The 16,026-nt window shown below is 43.8% G+C and overlaps 1 protein-coding gene across 3 annotated transcripts in view; it reads left to right on the forward strand.

Moving 5' to 3' along the window:
- LOC126544048 (uncharacterized) overlaps positions 1-15,579 on the forward strand; it is a 266,997-nt gene extending 251,418 nt beyond the window's left edge. For all 3 annotated transcript variants that reach the window (XM_050191234.3, XM_050191236.3, XM_050191235.3), the window contains exons 22-24: positions 626-774; positions 7,187-7,352; positions 13,516-15,579. In XM_050191234.3, coding sequence (XP_050047191.2) covers positions 626-774; positions 7,187-7,352; positions 13,516-13,557 — 357 coding nt within the window. In that variant the 3' untranslated portion in view covers positions 13,558-15,579. The remainder of the gene's footprint in view (positions 1-625; positions 775-7,186; positions 7,353-13,515) is intronic.
- Positions 15,580-16,026: the final 447 nt, after the last annotated feature.

Consider the following 16,026-nt stretch of genomic DNA (forward strand, 5'->3'; position numbering starts at 1 on the left):
AAAGAGTGGTTCAGACGTTAATCTATGCGGTATCCCAAGTCATGAACTCATTGTACCTCATGTACATTGAATAAAAAAAACAAAGGAAATGAGGTTCTACACATTTAGCTCATTTAATACGAATGTTCCTGACATTCCTGCAGATTAAGAGACAGCTATATGCATAACATTACATTGAAACAAGGTAAGTCGACTTCATGGTCGGCGAGATTTATTATTATTCCTTGTGTCTTAATGCTTCTTTCAACGAAAATCAGAATGAAAACTGTACTCCTAATTGTCACATTAATGTTTGCAAAAATTTTAGACTGAGAGTATACTATATTCAAAACGGCAGCATGCGAACAAACAACGTAAACATCACTCATAACAAGAAGGGTCGAAACAATCAGAGCTCTACGATCGAAGGTATACAGAAACACAGTAAAAGACACAGCTTTTAAACACAGCACAGTATAAAGACGCGTGTCTAAGAAGTCAGTCAGTGGCACGTTAAAGTACAGAACGACTACGGTACGTTTGTGAAATGTAAAACATGTGGCGCCTTGATGCAGCACCGGCTATTCCTCGTTCGTGCGCCTGTTCTCTTTGCCGCATCTTAATCTGTACGACAAACACTTTGCAGGAAAGCAAGATAGTTTTCAATCGGGACTCACCTGCTCACTGGGCGAAGACGTCCCGTTGCCAAGTTCCTGAGCAAAAAGAGACCAGGGATGGCTTCAAGGACGACGTATGTGGTAGAACAGTGGAAGAAGGCACGGCAGGACTGTGCAGGTGGGCAACGAACGAATCTCACCCGCCGCGGTGGCTTAGCGGCTATCGTGTTGCGCTGCTAAGCACGAGGTCGCGGGATCGAATCCCGGCCGCGGCTGTCGCATTTTGATGAGGGCGAAATGCGAAAACGCCCGTGTGCCATGCATTGGGGGCACGTTAAAGATCCCCTGGTGGTCAAAGTTAACCCGCAGTCCCCCACTATGGCGTATTTTTGTGCCCCTCGGATTGCAAAAATAACCTAAATAAAAATGAGGGAAACCCGCACCACCAAGGTATAGCAGGTTTAAGCCAATCAAAATTAAATGAAGAGGGGTAGAAACCCAAAATGTAATTTGAGGAAAAGCCAATTCTTGAAAAAAAAACGAGGTAAGCCGACAGAAAATGTGTATCATTACAAGTAGGCGACAGGAATGAACGTCGGAATACCTGTCTGCATTGGCTTGTGGCGTGTGACGTCTCGTGTTTCGTCCAATTCTTTATTAGGTCACTGAGCATGAGCAAAAAACAGCAAATAAAGGAAAATAAAGAAGAGAGAATTAGGACGGCAGAAGAGGGCAGGGCCAGAGGAGGCCTGCAGGTCCAGCAGGATTCCGGACATCTGGAGCAGAGCTTTGGGTAGGCAGGACTGCACAACCCCGGAGACGTACTGGCTTGTAGTAGGTTCCTCTAGACAAAACGCAGTGGTATACTCTTGAAGGCTCGTGGGATGGTGTACTTTCCGTACATGTGACCGGAGGTCTCCGTTAGGTGTGACTTTACGTCAGGTATCAGAAGCACAGTGCAGTCCACTTGACTGCAGCTCGACTGAAGATCTTCAAGAGACCTGAAAAGGTGGCAAGCAGGTTCAGTAGGTGGATCTTGGGCACAGACAGGGAATGGAGGAAAAACTAAAGGGCCGAGTCAAGAAAACAGCCATTCCGTCTATAGTGTCCCCGGAGACAAGCTCCACCTTAGTTGGCATAACTAAGGACACTATAAAGCGAAAGGCGAAGGGCAAGGTGTGAGGGATATGGAATGGAAACAGGGAAAAAGGAGAGAGAAAGGAAACCGATGAAGAAATAAGGAATGGTTGTAGAAAAAAAAAATTAGGAGGAGTCCGGGAATGTGAACGATGAAATGATGCGATAAAGACGAATGAGAAGTGCCCGCTTTCTTTGATCGGTAAGAAGGGAGGGGTAAAGATCAGCTGTTACGGTAGTGGGGTGATTCTCTTTAAGGAGATTAGCAATGTGAGAAGTAAGAGGACAATCGTTGAAATAATGGAGCAAGTCTGTGCAAGGATTGCCACAGGCACAGTTACTGTGAGATAAAAGGTGAAATCCGAAATAATAAAAATTAAATTATGGGGTTTTACGTGCCAAAACCACTTTCTGATTATGAGGCACGCCGTAGTGGAGGACTCCGGAAATTTCGACCACCTGGGTTTCTTTAACGTGCACCTAAATCTAAGTACACGGGTGTTTTCGCATTTCGCCCCCATCGAAATGCGGCCGCCGTGGCCGGGATTCGATCCCGCGACCTCGTGCAATCCGAAATAATAGTAAGGGAAGCGGCCATGAGCGGTGATGAGGTGAACAATGGGTCTTTTCGGCGGGAAGAAAGGGGGAATGCGAGGGACGTTTTTTGTCCACTTAAAAAGTCCAGTGTCTTTGTTCTCTCGCGTCCAGTGAGCATTCCACTGGGCGAAGGAACAGGCCACGCATCTTTGATTTTATGGATGAGGGAGTGGCAAGGAGGAATCGAGAAACACCATGGGAGGCGGCGGAGTTAGGGAGGAAGTCCACCATCTCGTTGCCTTCGATGCCCTGGTGTGCCGGTATCTCTGAGGCTACGCTTTATGGGCCTTCTTCGCCTTATGACATTCTCAGCAGACGAGTGTCGTCTTTTCCCTCTCGGATGTGCTCTCAGCATAATCGGGAGCTCGAACCAGTCGGAAACCACTCTAATGCGTTGTGGTGTTTTCAGCTTTGTCTCGACGATTTTTAACCGTGGCTTAGTCTGGACTCCGGAACGTACACTTGGGACTACTGTACTGTATGCTTAGAAACTGGCTGCCTTAGCATTTTGACGTCAAACTTCTATGTAACTACTCGGCACAAGAGTCCTGATTAGTTATTTTCTGTTCACGTTTCGAGTAATACTGATAGTACCTATACACATAACGGATTAGGTAAAGGAATAAGTGGACTAATCGTCCAGCGTGTGCGAATAAACTAAGCAGCCCGTCGAAGGGCGTTTAATCCTTCTGTCGCTGCTTGCCCTAATTAGATCGTGTTGCTAAGTTCTTTTCCCCGTTTTTGTCACGCGTGTAATCCGCTTAACCAGTACCGACAAATTAGTCCGGAACACATTTATTTACGAGAGAGAAAGACAGAAAGAGGGCGTACACGTTATAATCGTGTGACCAATAAAATGTTTGAGCGAATGCAGAGCGACAACAAAGCGCAAGAAAATGCGTTACTAGGTTATTTGAATGGAGAGATTTATTAAAAAAAAAACAAGAGGGCGGCATGAACCACTGTGTTCTTGTCAGCTAGCCAACGTTGGGGCAAGGGAAGCAAAAGTAAAAGGCGGAAATGAAGATTAGGAGAGAAAATTAGATGCGTATGAATAATAATTCAAAAACTATGGAAGCACATATTACAATAGCATACCTACTTCAAAATCTATCAAAAAAAAGCCGCAATCACTTTTCTTGTCTGCTACGCAGAGTATTTCGGTCACGGACTCAAATGAAGACTTTTATAAAGTGGCTGGTTTTCGATTCATGACGAAAATTCAGTTATTGATTGTTACTACCGCAAGTACAGTGATCAAACTGATCACGCACAAAGCACGTGATCAAAACAGTCTCTGGAGCACCCCGGTGTGTCTGGATGGCGAGTAATATGACTATAGTGTTGCGTAAAAACCACGCCAAATCTCCTTCTAAGCAGAAGAAATAAGCCAATAAGCCTCTTTTCTGGAGGTTGTGTAGAGTCGCCATGTGGAGCCTGCGATGACGGTGACCTAGCTAAATCCAATACCTTCCTGTAGTTACGGGCATGATGTGGTATAACATAGCGTTAGCATCTGTTCTGGAAAATGGGATTGAAATTGAAATTGCGGAATGCCAACTTTGTTTCCTTGCCGTCGAACTCATGTCTAACCCATTGGCATGTAATATCGTTCCCATTCCGCAAGGTGGACTTATAAAAATCGGCCGCTTCGTGAGCAAGTCATAAAATTCATAAGCACAGAATCAATAATATGTAATGCTCGCTTAGCATCAAAAAGGCCGTTTGGAGGCGGTTCCTGGGATATCAAAGGAACTGCTTAGCGAATGGCAGCTATATCCACGGCCGCCTACATTGTCTTGCAATCGAGTTTGAAGCTTCGACGAAAAGACAAGGCTGGGAGATGAAAGCAGCCGCGGAGGTAGCTGAGGGTGCCAATCAATCAGTGCAGAGATGCACTATAGAGGCATATGCTACAGAGATGTGAGATAGCGCGATGAGATTCGCACCACATGATTTGTTTTATTTCTTGTTTATACTAGAAATTGAAAAGGACAACAAGGGTCATTAGAGCAATCATACTCACGTGTTTGAAAATTTAGCCAGTGCAAAGCACGCAGGGATAAATTGTTCGTGACGAGAGATCACTCAAGAAAAAAAGCAGCCTGGATGCGTACAGACTGGATTTCCAGACATATGAACAGTCATGCGAAGCATTGTGAAGCTGAAGATAAGCGCGCAGTAGTTGGTTAGGCAACTTTGTTCTGTCCATTTACGGGCATGATGTGGTATAACATAGCGTTAGCATCTGTTCTGGAAAATGGGATTGAAATTGAAATTGCGGAATGCCAACTTTGTTTCCTTGCCGTCGAACTCATGTCTAACCCATTGGCATGTAATATCGTTCCCATTCCGCAAGGTGGACTTATAAAAATCGGCCGCTTCGTGAGCAAGTCATAAAATTCATAAGCACAGAATCAATAATATGTAATGCTCGCTTAGCATCAAAAAGGCCGTTTGGAGGCGGTTCCTGGGATATCAAAGGAACTGCTTAGCGAATGGCAGCTATATCCACGGCCGCCTACATTGTCTTGCAATCGAGTTTGAAGCTTCGACGAAAAGACAAGGCTGGGAGATGAAAGCAGCCGCGGAGGTAGCTGAGGGTGCCAATCAATCAGTGCAGAGATGCACTATAGAGGCATATGCTACAGAGATGTGAGATAGCGCGATGAGATTCGCACCACATGATTTGTTTTATTTCTTGTTTATACTAGAAATTGAAAAGGACAACAAGGGTCATTAGAGCAATCATACTCACGTGTTTGAAAATTTAGCCAGTGCAAAGCACGCAGGGATAAATTGTTCGTGACGAGAGATCACTCAAGAAAAAAAGCAGCCTGGATGCGTACAGACTGGATTTCCAGACATATGAACAGTCATGCGAAGCATTGTGAAGCTGAAGATAAGCGCGCAGTAGTTGGTTAGGCAACTTTGTTCTGTCCATTTCTCTACGAAAGCATAAAAATATATCTGACTAAAAAGGTGCTGTATTTGGCATTTTTCATCAGTTGCAATCCTGCAGCACAAGCATTCCATATGTTTAAAGTGAGTTACATTAAACAACAAACCTGATTTAACGTGCTCTGGGGTATCGATGGAGCAGTATAGGTGGCCTGAATACTCGGCCTTACCATTCAAAACTTCTAACATCATAAACTGCAGGAATTATTAAAATAAGTTAAAAAATACGCTTGATTTGTGCAAGAAACGGCGAAATGCATATCAGACAGCACTGGTATTACAAAACGATGTGTTAGTTTATAAAAGGCCGTAATCATATATACATATATGTCACAATATATGTCACAATATATACCACAACTGTAGGCGCCGTAAATTATTACGAACAGCGGCAATAAAAGCAAGAGGCGAGAAACAAAGTAAACAAATGGCCTTATGTTTCGCTCGTAATTCCCTATGTCACCACGTCAGGTGTATGCAGGGCGATCATTTTTTAAGTTTTATGGAACTTTTAAAAATCGCCTGTGGCAGATAGCGTAATTCTTGTCCGTGAGTTGGAATACTCAAAGTGGACAATACTTGCACGAGAAATCGAAACACTTCTTCAACTAATTAACAAAAAATCCACTAATTAACTTCTGAACAATTACTTTACGGTCATGCAATTTACGAATTGTAGCCTCTGAGCTTTCAAGACGTACCCACTTGAAATGATTTTCCAGGATGACACCAATTTCGAGATACTCTTTCCCAAAGTGTGGAACAAAATACATGGGCGTTCCAGTTAATTTCGCGCATGAATTCATAAAATAGCGTTTTGTTAAACAAGTAAGTTGCACAACGGTGCATTTGTGCGGCAAGTTGGATGGTGTATATCTCCAAATTGGCGTCAAACTGGAAATTCATTCCAAGTCCTGCAATTCGTAAATTGCAATATGTGCCGTAAAGTAATTAATTCTAAAGATAATCTGCGGAGTTTTGTTAATTGGTTGAATATGTGTTTCGATTTCTCGTACAAGTAATGTCCGCCTTTCTGAATAATTCAGCTCAAGAACGAGAATCATGTTATCTCTAACAGGCTATTTTTAACAATTCCATAAAACTTAAAAATGATCACACTGTATTTTCCGTGCAATTCAGGCACAGCTGTTTTGTTGGTACTGCTGTTATGACGTTAACCGCAGTCCGGTGGCATCTTGTCAGTACTCCTCAGGAAGTGGAAAGTCATATAAAATCATCTTTAGAATTTACTTTCAGGAGTATGAAATTCTGCAGAGCCTTTCGTACTGTGCGCAAGTTCTACTGAGGCCTTCTATCGCTGTCTCTTAGTGACCGTTGCAAAATATTCCATATTCGTAACACAAATTCTATTCAATCGATGAGCATTCGTTCTCGAAAAGGTTCGTGAAAGAACAATGAATGATACCAACGTGAAGAGAAGACTGGCCTTTTATTCAGGATTGTAGTTCTGGATAATGTGCCGGTTAATACTGTTCGTGTGCCAAAATGTGGCACAGCTGTTATAAGAAAAGAACATAAGGTATTGTAACCGCATGCAGAGTGCAACTTTTATATGATTTACAGAAATAAATGTATTTTCGCGTCCACTTCAAACACAAGCTTGGGTCCCCTGACGCGAGCTGGTGTGCGGCTCGCTTGCCTCCTGATTTTCGTCATAACTACCAAAGAAAGTTTAACTGGAGGCCTGCTACACGTGCACCCAATTGGGCCATTCTGAAACCGGCCTGGTGAATTTTGCTGCGCTCGTCTAACGAAGGCAAACCCCGCCAAGTGTCTCTCACACAGCTTTTGCTGTAAAACACTCACGACGAGGAAGACGAGACGGGTGCACCTCATTATAAGCGCCGTTCCACCATTCTCTTACCTCTCCGCAGAATGCATTACGTGGAATACCTCGGGCAGCTGATATTCAAGAATCACGTTGACCCCTTACCCATTTTCGACGTGGACGAGTTGGAGCTGGTGCTGAAGCGCGCAAACATCCGGCTGCCATCGCGCTACAAGCTGTCGGATCGGGAATACCAGGACGCTCTCATCAAGGTAATGTACCAACAGTCGTAACGGTTGAAGTGTAGCCAGCGGCCGCAGAAAAGTGCTCGTAGCATCGGGGTCCCGCTGTTATCAGTCCCTGCGCACGAAAGGCTACCCGCACAGCGTGGGAACCCACCGGCGCCCTTTGCGCGAGGGCACCATGGGTCGTTATACTTCCCCCCGCTCCTTAGGAGCTTGCTCTTCATTACCGCCTTGTTAGTGCTCGGTAAAGCAAGCACGAGTCATGGAATACGATGTCGTTTAGAAAAGCGCAGATATTCATATTTGGTGAAGGTGACGCGGTTTTCTTCCTAAGACCTGAGTAAGTTTCGATATACCGTGAGCATGTAGACTGCAGGATGACTTGTTGGGTTAATAGTTGTTGGACTTGTTGGTTAATGACATATTGTAGCGAAGTTTTGATAATCGCCCTCAGTTGTCTTCCCGAGGTAGCTGGCATGCCTATATGCTGTATCTCGCTAAGTTGTTAGTAGCGCCTGTATCGAATCCTGGTCACGGCGACCGCATTTCGATGGGGTCGAAACGCGAAAACACCCGCGTACTTATATTTAGGTTCACGTTAAAGAACCCCAGGTGGTCCGAATTCCCACTGTGGCGTGCCTCGTAATCAAATTGTGGTTTTGGCACGTAAAAGTCCATGATTTTTTTTAAGTTTCCACATATACCACAAGTTACTTGCCGCTTCGGTACATATGAATCGATATACGGCTCTGCATTATGTTTGCGTCGGTGGAAATAAACCTGTGACTTTATATGCAAGCAAACGAACCTGTGCGCACTTTAGTGATGAAACTGAAGGACGTTGTAACTACTGCTCACACGTGCACTGATTAATTGAATGCGATTTGAGTGGGTGATGAACGGCTGCTCAGCGCTGCATATTGGAGTGGCGCCTGACACCGGCTAAAACGCCGAGAACCATAAGGGTGATGGTTTGGGCTAGTTGGTTTTCCATTTTAGACTTTGTGGTACTGCGCGAAGCGGGACAGGGGACACAGGAAAAAACGAGGGCAAGCGCTTACTGCCAACTGAAATTTTATTGCCTGATGCAAGGTGTTATATAGAAAAAAAAAAAAAAACAGAGGAAAACAACATAAATGAATGCACAAAAGCAAGAAGGCGGGTTTGGAGATGTTCTTTTCGGCAAAAACTTATAATTCTGATGTTCCCTTCCGCGTCATCGTTTCAGAACGAGGAGCGTGGCAGAAAAAATTGAGTTTGTTCTTGCAACAAAATCTGAAATCATTACCCGCAGAAGACCCGTTTTTGATTAATAACTTCCAAGAGGTGATTGATTTCCTTAAACTTAATTAATCTCGTAAGCTTATCGCATTCTCGATCAACATTAAGGACCTTTAATACTCGCTCCCACACCATAGGCCGTTGGAATGCATCAGTGAATTCATTGAAGATTTAGGTGAGGTTGACTTTCGTAACCGAACAGGGTTAAGCGCGGGAAGTTACCTCAATCTGGTGCAGTTTTAGCTTGAATCCACATACATGGAATGCAATGACAAAATATATCTTCAGAACAGAGGAGTGTCCATCGGGTCTTGTATTGCGCTTTTGTTGAGCGACCTGTTTTTGATAAAATCAGACAGAGCCTTGCAGCAACTATTAGAAGGAACTAAGGTTTTGAGAACGTTCAGATTCGTGGACGACTTTTTGGTACTTTCACATGGTGGTGCCTCGGAGTTGTTTTCCGCTTCATCACAACTAGTCGGTATATTTGAAGAATGTCTATCCCCCTGGTCTTAACACATGAAATGCTACAAGATGATTCCCTCCGTTTCCTCGATCTCAAGCTCGTGTTTTCTAATGATCATGTTTGCTGGACATATGAGCCCCGTGCACACAAACCACTTCTGCCCTTCTCATCAGCACACAGTAAACTAGTTCAGCTTAACAGACTTAGGTGGACTAATTGGTTGCTGGCTTGATGGAACATAGATATAACTGCGCGTTTTGAGGACAGGACACAGAGAGAATGCACACAGGACAGTCGCCGATTAGGCGACTGTGCTCCTTCTCTAATGCTTTAGACCGGTCCTGCCACCATAGTCTAAATTGCACTTTTAAAGCTCAAGTTACATGCCTGAAAGCCTCGGGCTATCCTGACGGATTACTCGTCTCAGTAGCTGGGCAATCCGCAGAAAAAGAAGGAAACTTAACAGCGAAGCCATGGTCACCGAAGAGTAGCCCACAGAGAAGGACCGTAAGGTCGCGGTGCTTCTACACAAGCATCAGATCGCCCATCGTCTCAAAAAACCGGTGAGTGGGTTGGTGTACGTGTAGTGTTTTCTGCCCCACAAAAGCTTTGTTCTATATCAAGTAAAAGCACCCCCATCAAAAAACAAAAAGCCCAATGTGAAGTCAAGCACCGCAACCGTTACGTGGATTGTGTGCAGGGGGTTGTGTATAGAATCCCCTTGATATGCGGCGCATGCTACGTAGGCCAGACAGGCAGGTGTCTGAACGATCGTCTGCGGGAACGATCGTCTGCGAATAATGTTAAGAATGGAAAAGAAGGTTACATCCGCGAGCGCTGCATGGCAGCGCAAGCAGATGTACCCCTTTGTTTGGAAAAACAAAAGTAATCTTCAAACACAGGGATGACCGAACGCGCATCATCGTTGAATGGCACGTGAAGTATGCCTGTGCATAAGTAAGCCATCCCTGGCCTTATCAGGAAGGGAGATGGCATTCTCAGACAATGGCAGTGCCAGTAGTGAGCGGTGACGGCATCTTTATAATGTTTGTCATCTTTATTTTTTTTTTTCGTCTTTATTGTTTGTTTTCTACATATATATCTTTATGTCGTTTTCCCTCCGTTTTTTTTTCTATTTAACACCTTATATCAGGCAACAATGTTTCAGTTGGCAGTAAGCGCTTGTCCTCGTTTATTTCTGTGTTCCCTGTCCCGCTTCGTGCTGCACCACAAAGCCGAGAACTAGTGAGGCTATACTAATCCAATTAGGAAGGACCACTAAGCTTCAACAAAGACACTCCCTCACCAGAACAGTAGTTGGCCTCCCTGGTGCAGTATTGGGCCACTACCTCCCTCGTGATTCCTACAATTAACCCGTGGCACTCAGTCCCCAGCAAATGCAGAGCACCTGGCCAAGGCGGCGGTAAGACCTGTAACGCAGCAGAGGGTGCTAAGAATCTCTGGACCCGGACAGGCCACCAATGGAAACTGACCCTTCCAACATTTAACGCCCGAACTCTTTCGAGTGATGCTAACTCAGCAGGACTCTTTGATGAACTATCGGGCATTGTTTAGGATATCATTGGCCTTAGTGAAGATAGAAGATCTGGTGAGGTTTATACAGTGCTAACGGCCACGTCCTCTGCTATAGAGGATTCCCAGATAGGAAGTTATGCGGGGGAGAGTTCCTAATACATAAGGACATAGCGGGCAACATTGACGAATTCTACAGCATTAATGAAAGGGCAGTAGTAGTCGTAATAAAACTTAATAAGAAGTATAAATTAAAGGTGGTACAAGCCTACACTCCAACCTCCAGTTATGTTGATGATGAAGTAGATCAGCTTTACGAAGATGTCGAATTAGCCACGAGGAAAGTGAAAACTCAGTATACTGCAGTAAAGGACGACTTCTATGCAAAAGTGGGGAAAAAGCAGGCTGGTGAACAAGCAGTTGGCAACTACGGCGTCGGTTCTAGAAACACTAGGGGGGAGATGTTGGTAGAATTCGCGGAAAGGAATAAGCTACGAATAATGATCACCTTCTTCAGAAAACGTAGCAACAAAAAGTGGACCTGGAAAAGCCCTACTGGTGAAACAAGGAATGAAATCGATTTCATACTTTCTGCTGATCCCAGCATAGTGCAGCATATAGAAGTGTTAGGCAGGGTAAAGTGCAATGATCATAGGTTAGTGAGGTCTAGGATTCACCTGAATTTGATGAGAGAAAGAGTACAATTGGTTAAGAAGAAACAAGCCAACCTAGACGCAGTAAGGATAAAAGCGGACGAATTCAGGCTAGTACTTGCAAACAAATATGCAGCCTTAGAACAGCGAGATGTAGATGACATAGGGGTAACGAATGAAACCGTAGCTGGCCGGCTTCAGAAGCAGCAATTGAAGTGGGAGGTAACGCATCAAGACAACCAGTACGGTAGCTCTCCCAAGCAATGGAGGACTTCATAAAGAAACGACAAAGAATGAAACAGACCAACTCATGAGATCAGATAGAATTCGCAGAATTGTCAGAATTGATCGACAAGGATAAAACAAAGGATATTCAAAATTACAATGTAAGAAAGACTGAGGAAGCAGTAATAAATAGACGCAGCATGAAATCAGTGAGAAGAAAACTTGGCATAGGACAAGCCAAGATGTATGCACTGAAAGATAAGCAGGGTAATATCATCAGCAATTTCGAAGATATAGTAGAAGCAGCGGAATAATTCTATAGAGAGCTGTACAATACCCAGAGCAGCCAGGATACCTCCATTGAAAGTAATAATGAATAGGTTACAGAAGCTCCTTCTATAACTTGCGATGAAGTCAGAAGGGCCTTAGAAAACATGAAACGAGGAAAGGCGGCAGGAGAAGATGGAATATCAGTCAATTTAATCAAAGATGGAGGACACATCATGCTTGAAAAGCTTGCGGCTCTTTATACGAAATGTCTCACAACTTCAAGGGTCCCAGATTACTCGAAAAATGCCAACATTATACTAATCTACAAAAAGGGAGACGTTATGGAATTGAAAAATCATAGGCCCATTAGCTTACTCCCAGTATTATATAAAACCTTTACCAAAATATTCTCCAATAGAATAATGGCAACACTTGACTTCAGTCAACCAAGGGAACAGGCTGGCTTCAGGAAGGGATACCGTACAATGTATCACGTCCATGTAATCAATCAGGTAATTGAGAAATCTGCGGCTACAATCATCCTCTCTACATGGCTTTCATAGATTACGAAAATGCATTTGATTCAGTAGAGATACCAGCAGTGATAGAGGCATTACGTAATCAAGGAGTGCAGGAGGCTTACGTAAATATCTTGGAAAACATCTACGAAAATTTCACAGCTGCCCTAGTTCTCCACAATAAAAGTAGCAATATGCCGATAAAGAAAGGGCTGAGACAAGGGGACACAATTTCTCCAATGCTATACACTGCGTGCTTGGAAGAAGTATTCAAGCTATCAAACTGGGAAGGCTTAGGAGTAAAGAACGACGGCGAATATCTCAGCAACCTTTGGTTTGCAGATGACATTGTCCTGTTCAACAACACTGAGTACGAGCTACAACAAATGATTGAGGACCTTAACATATAGAGTGTAAGAGTGGGGTTGAAGATTAATATGCGGAAGGCAAAGATAATCATGAATAACCGGGCAAGGCAACAAGAGTTCAGGATCGCCAGTCATCCTATAGAGTCTGTGAAGGAGTACGTTTACCCAGGTTAATTAATCACATGGAACCTTGACCATGACAAGGAAATTCACAGAAGAATAAAAATGGGTTGGAGCACATACGGCAGACATTGTCAGCTCCTGACTGGAAGCTAACCATTATCATTCAAAAAAGAAGGTTTACAATCAGTGCATTTTACCGGTGCTGACATATGGGGCAGAAGCTTGGAGACTGACGAAGAAGCTTGAGACCAAGGACCGCGCAGAGAGCGATGGAACCAAGAATGCTAGGCAAAACGTTAAGAGACAGGAAGAGAGCGGTTTGGATCAGAGAGCAAACGGGTATAGCCGATTTTCTAATTTACAGCAAGTGAAAAAAATGGAGCTGGGCAGGTCATGCAATGCGTAGCTTAGATAACCGGTGGACGATTAGGTTTACAGAATGGGTGCCAAAAAAAAAAAAAGAAAAAGGGAAGCGCAGTCGAAGACGGCAAAAGATTAGGTGAGGTGATGAAATTCAGAAATTCGCAGGCGCAAATTGAAGTCGATTGCCGCAGCACAGGGATAATTTGGAGATCAGAGGGAGAGGCCTTCGCCCTGCAGTGGACTTAATATAGGTTGTTGTTGATGATGATGATGGTGATCATTTTGGAAGCCTGCTGAACACTTATGCCTCACGTTTTGAGAGCAATCCTCCTCTAAGTTTCACCCGAATTACTCTTTCGTATTGCTGTAATTATTATATGTTCCTTTCAGGTCATCGACACCGATGTGCCACTGGAAAAAGGCGCCGGCTGAAGTCAATGATGCAAGATTATATCAAAATCCAACGTCTTGGGACAGAGGTGCAACGCAAGAAGAAAATCAACTCTCAGTGTCCTGAAAAAAAAAACTTTCATTTTCCTTGTTTTCTTTTTTTTAAAGACTGTTTTGCTCAGAATAATTTATCTTCCTCATACCAAAGCCGAATTCTGGCGTCATTCTACTTAAAATTTGGTGCTCATCATTGTTCAAAACCACGTGCTGGTGGCAACACAATTGTCTGGATTGCTTGTTAGCCTCTATGATGTATTTTTTTCTGAAGGCACCGCAAAGGTCTTAAAGATGAGTCACTTGATTTTTGAGGTCGCGATTTTGTACAAAGTGGCAGCCAAGCGAAGCCGAGCGATATCCGTGAAGAGCTGGAGCAAAATCTATGACAAGCACACCAAAGCTCCGGAATCTTGAAAATGGAGGAGGAAAATCAAAAGAAAATTTACAAACTGCTACTTCCTTTGCAAGATTAGCGTCAAGGTCTAAAATCTCCCGAAGAATATCGATGAGAATATAAACTGAAGCATGGAGTACGTGCAGTAACATTCTTCGTCAAACGTTGAAGTCTTAAAAGAACACCACCGAAAAGTCTGAAATGTCAATGCCATAACAACTCTAAAGAAGAAACGTGGCGGCTGACTGCTGCAATTTCTCATAGCATTAAATATAAATTCAATATACAGTGTTTGCATATTTATATATACCACGCATGCCTGATCCGTATACTACAAAAAATCAGCGCTTAAGGATATATGGTTTTGCCGTGTGGAAGTTTGAGAACAAGGTTTAATGAACGATCCGGGAGCGGTAGAGGGAGTGAGAGAGGAAATAAGAGATAAACGGCAGGGAGGTAAACCAGATTAACTGTTTAGTTGGGTTCTTTACTCTGAGCTGAACAGCAAAGGAAATAAAATATCAGAAAAAGAGAAAAGAAACTGCCCGCATAAACGCGAGGATTGCGATTGAGAAATATTAGTCTTTTACACAGTTCCGATGCCTTTAAAACAGACTGGTGTTTTTCAACGCAACTCCGGCTGATGCGGGATGGTACTATAGGTTTCAAGAATTCTAGTTTCCGTAAGTTGCCGGTTTTCAAGTTTGTCGAGAGTAGCACATAGCGCTGTACTTTGTGTACTCAGACGAGAACATTCACAAATAAGGTGCGCCAATCGTCTTTTGCCACTCATAGACTTCACCTTCGGGACTTCTGCCCATTCATGTTACGAAGGATTAGGCATTTGTGGTTGCTACTCGAGTATTGTCGGTGGCATGGTTGGCTCCGATTGGTGATCAAGAAAGCGAGTAGAAAAACAAGCGGTGGTTTCGAAACTTAAATATTAATTCTAGAAGTGTACGACCTGTTTGTAAGTTGATAAATCGGTGAGCAGTCACTGCGCATGAAAAGTTACCAAACCGTATTTGCGGCTCAACGGAAGTGCTTAAACAAAAAGTGAAATAGTGCCTTTACTTTGAGATATTGGCCACTTCGTGAGAGGCTCCGTCCTGTTGAGACTGGCGGCGTTATCACAGTTTCGTCTCCTGAGAAACCGGTGAGTCATAAGTTAATTGTGCACGGTATAGTTGAGTTACAAAAGTTGGATGTTTTTACGGGTGGGCGATTTGACATAGATGCTGTGCATTGCATCGCAAGAAAGGCAGCTCGCTCATAAAGAAAGCAATGCTATCAGTGAAATTTCATACGACGAGGTCGCCTCTGATTATGAACTGTCCACTACAAATTAGAAGAAAAATATTAGCGGTAGCTAATCTTGCGTAAACCGGTTAGACCGGTGTTATTTGATTTGGTATGCCGCAGCTTTCTGTTACCAAAAGCTTGGCATTTCTTATTATGCTTTGCAATAGGATATAAGCGATGAAAGTTGTATTTATTAAGAACTTCACTTCTGCAAGGCATGCCACTGAGCCAAAGATACCACTAGAGCTCGCAAGGCTCGCACGACCTGCCGGTGTGTATCAATAAAGGCTAAGGCCAGATTATTACAGACAGCCATGAACTGTTCGTTTGTATAGGGAGTGGGTAGTTCACGCGATATCCAAGCGTGCGACGTGTGGCGCAGTATGGGCGTTGTTCATATCCCCGCACTGATCAATGTGGCAACGTAGCGCACCATGGGTAAGGACTTAATTATAGAGGAGCATCGCCACTGTGCAAAGTGCCTTGCTTTCTGTACAAGGTCATGACAGCAATACGGCAATAAAGAAAAGTGGCTGCTCAGTGCGGGCCAAAGCAGTAATGTCTGCTGTTCAGGAACACTTGCTGACGAAAGCTGCGCCTGTAGAGCTGCGCCTGAGGCACGATGCTAAAGCCGGTTACACTGCAGTGCTGAAGTGTTTGTAAGGAAGCCAACAAGCTGTGTGTGCCCACTTGCATTAGCGCTGTGCGCGTTGTGAACGTCGTTAAAGAGGCAAAGAAGAGTAACATTTAGTCTGCTT

This window comes from Dermacentor andersoni, chromosome 1 (genome assembly GCF_023375885.2).
Source record: "Dermacentor andersoni chromosome 1, qqDerAnde1_hic_scaffold, whole genome shotgun sequence".
Classification (NCBI taxonomy): Eukaryota; Metazoa; Arthropoda; class Arachnida; order Ixodida; family Ixodidae; genus Dermacentor; species Dermacentor andersoni.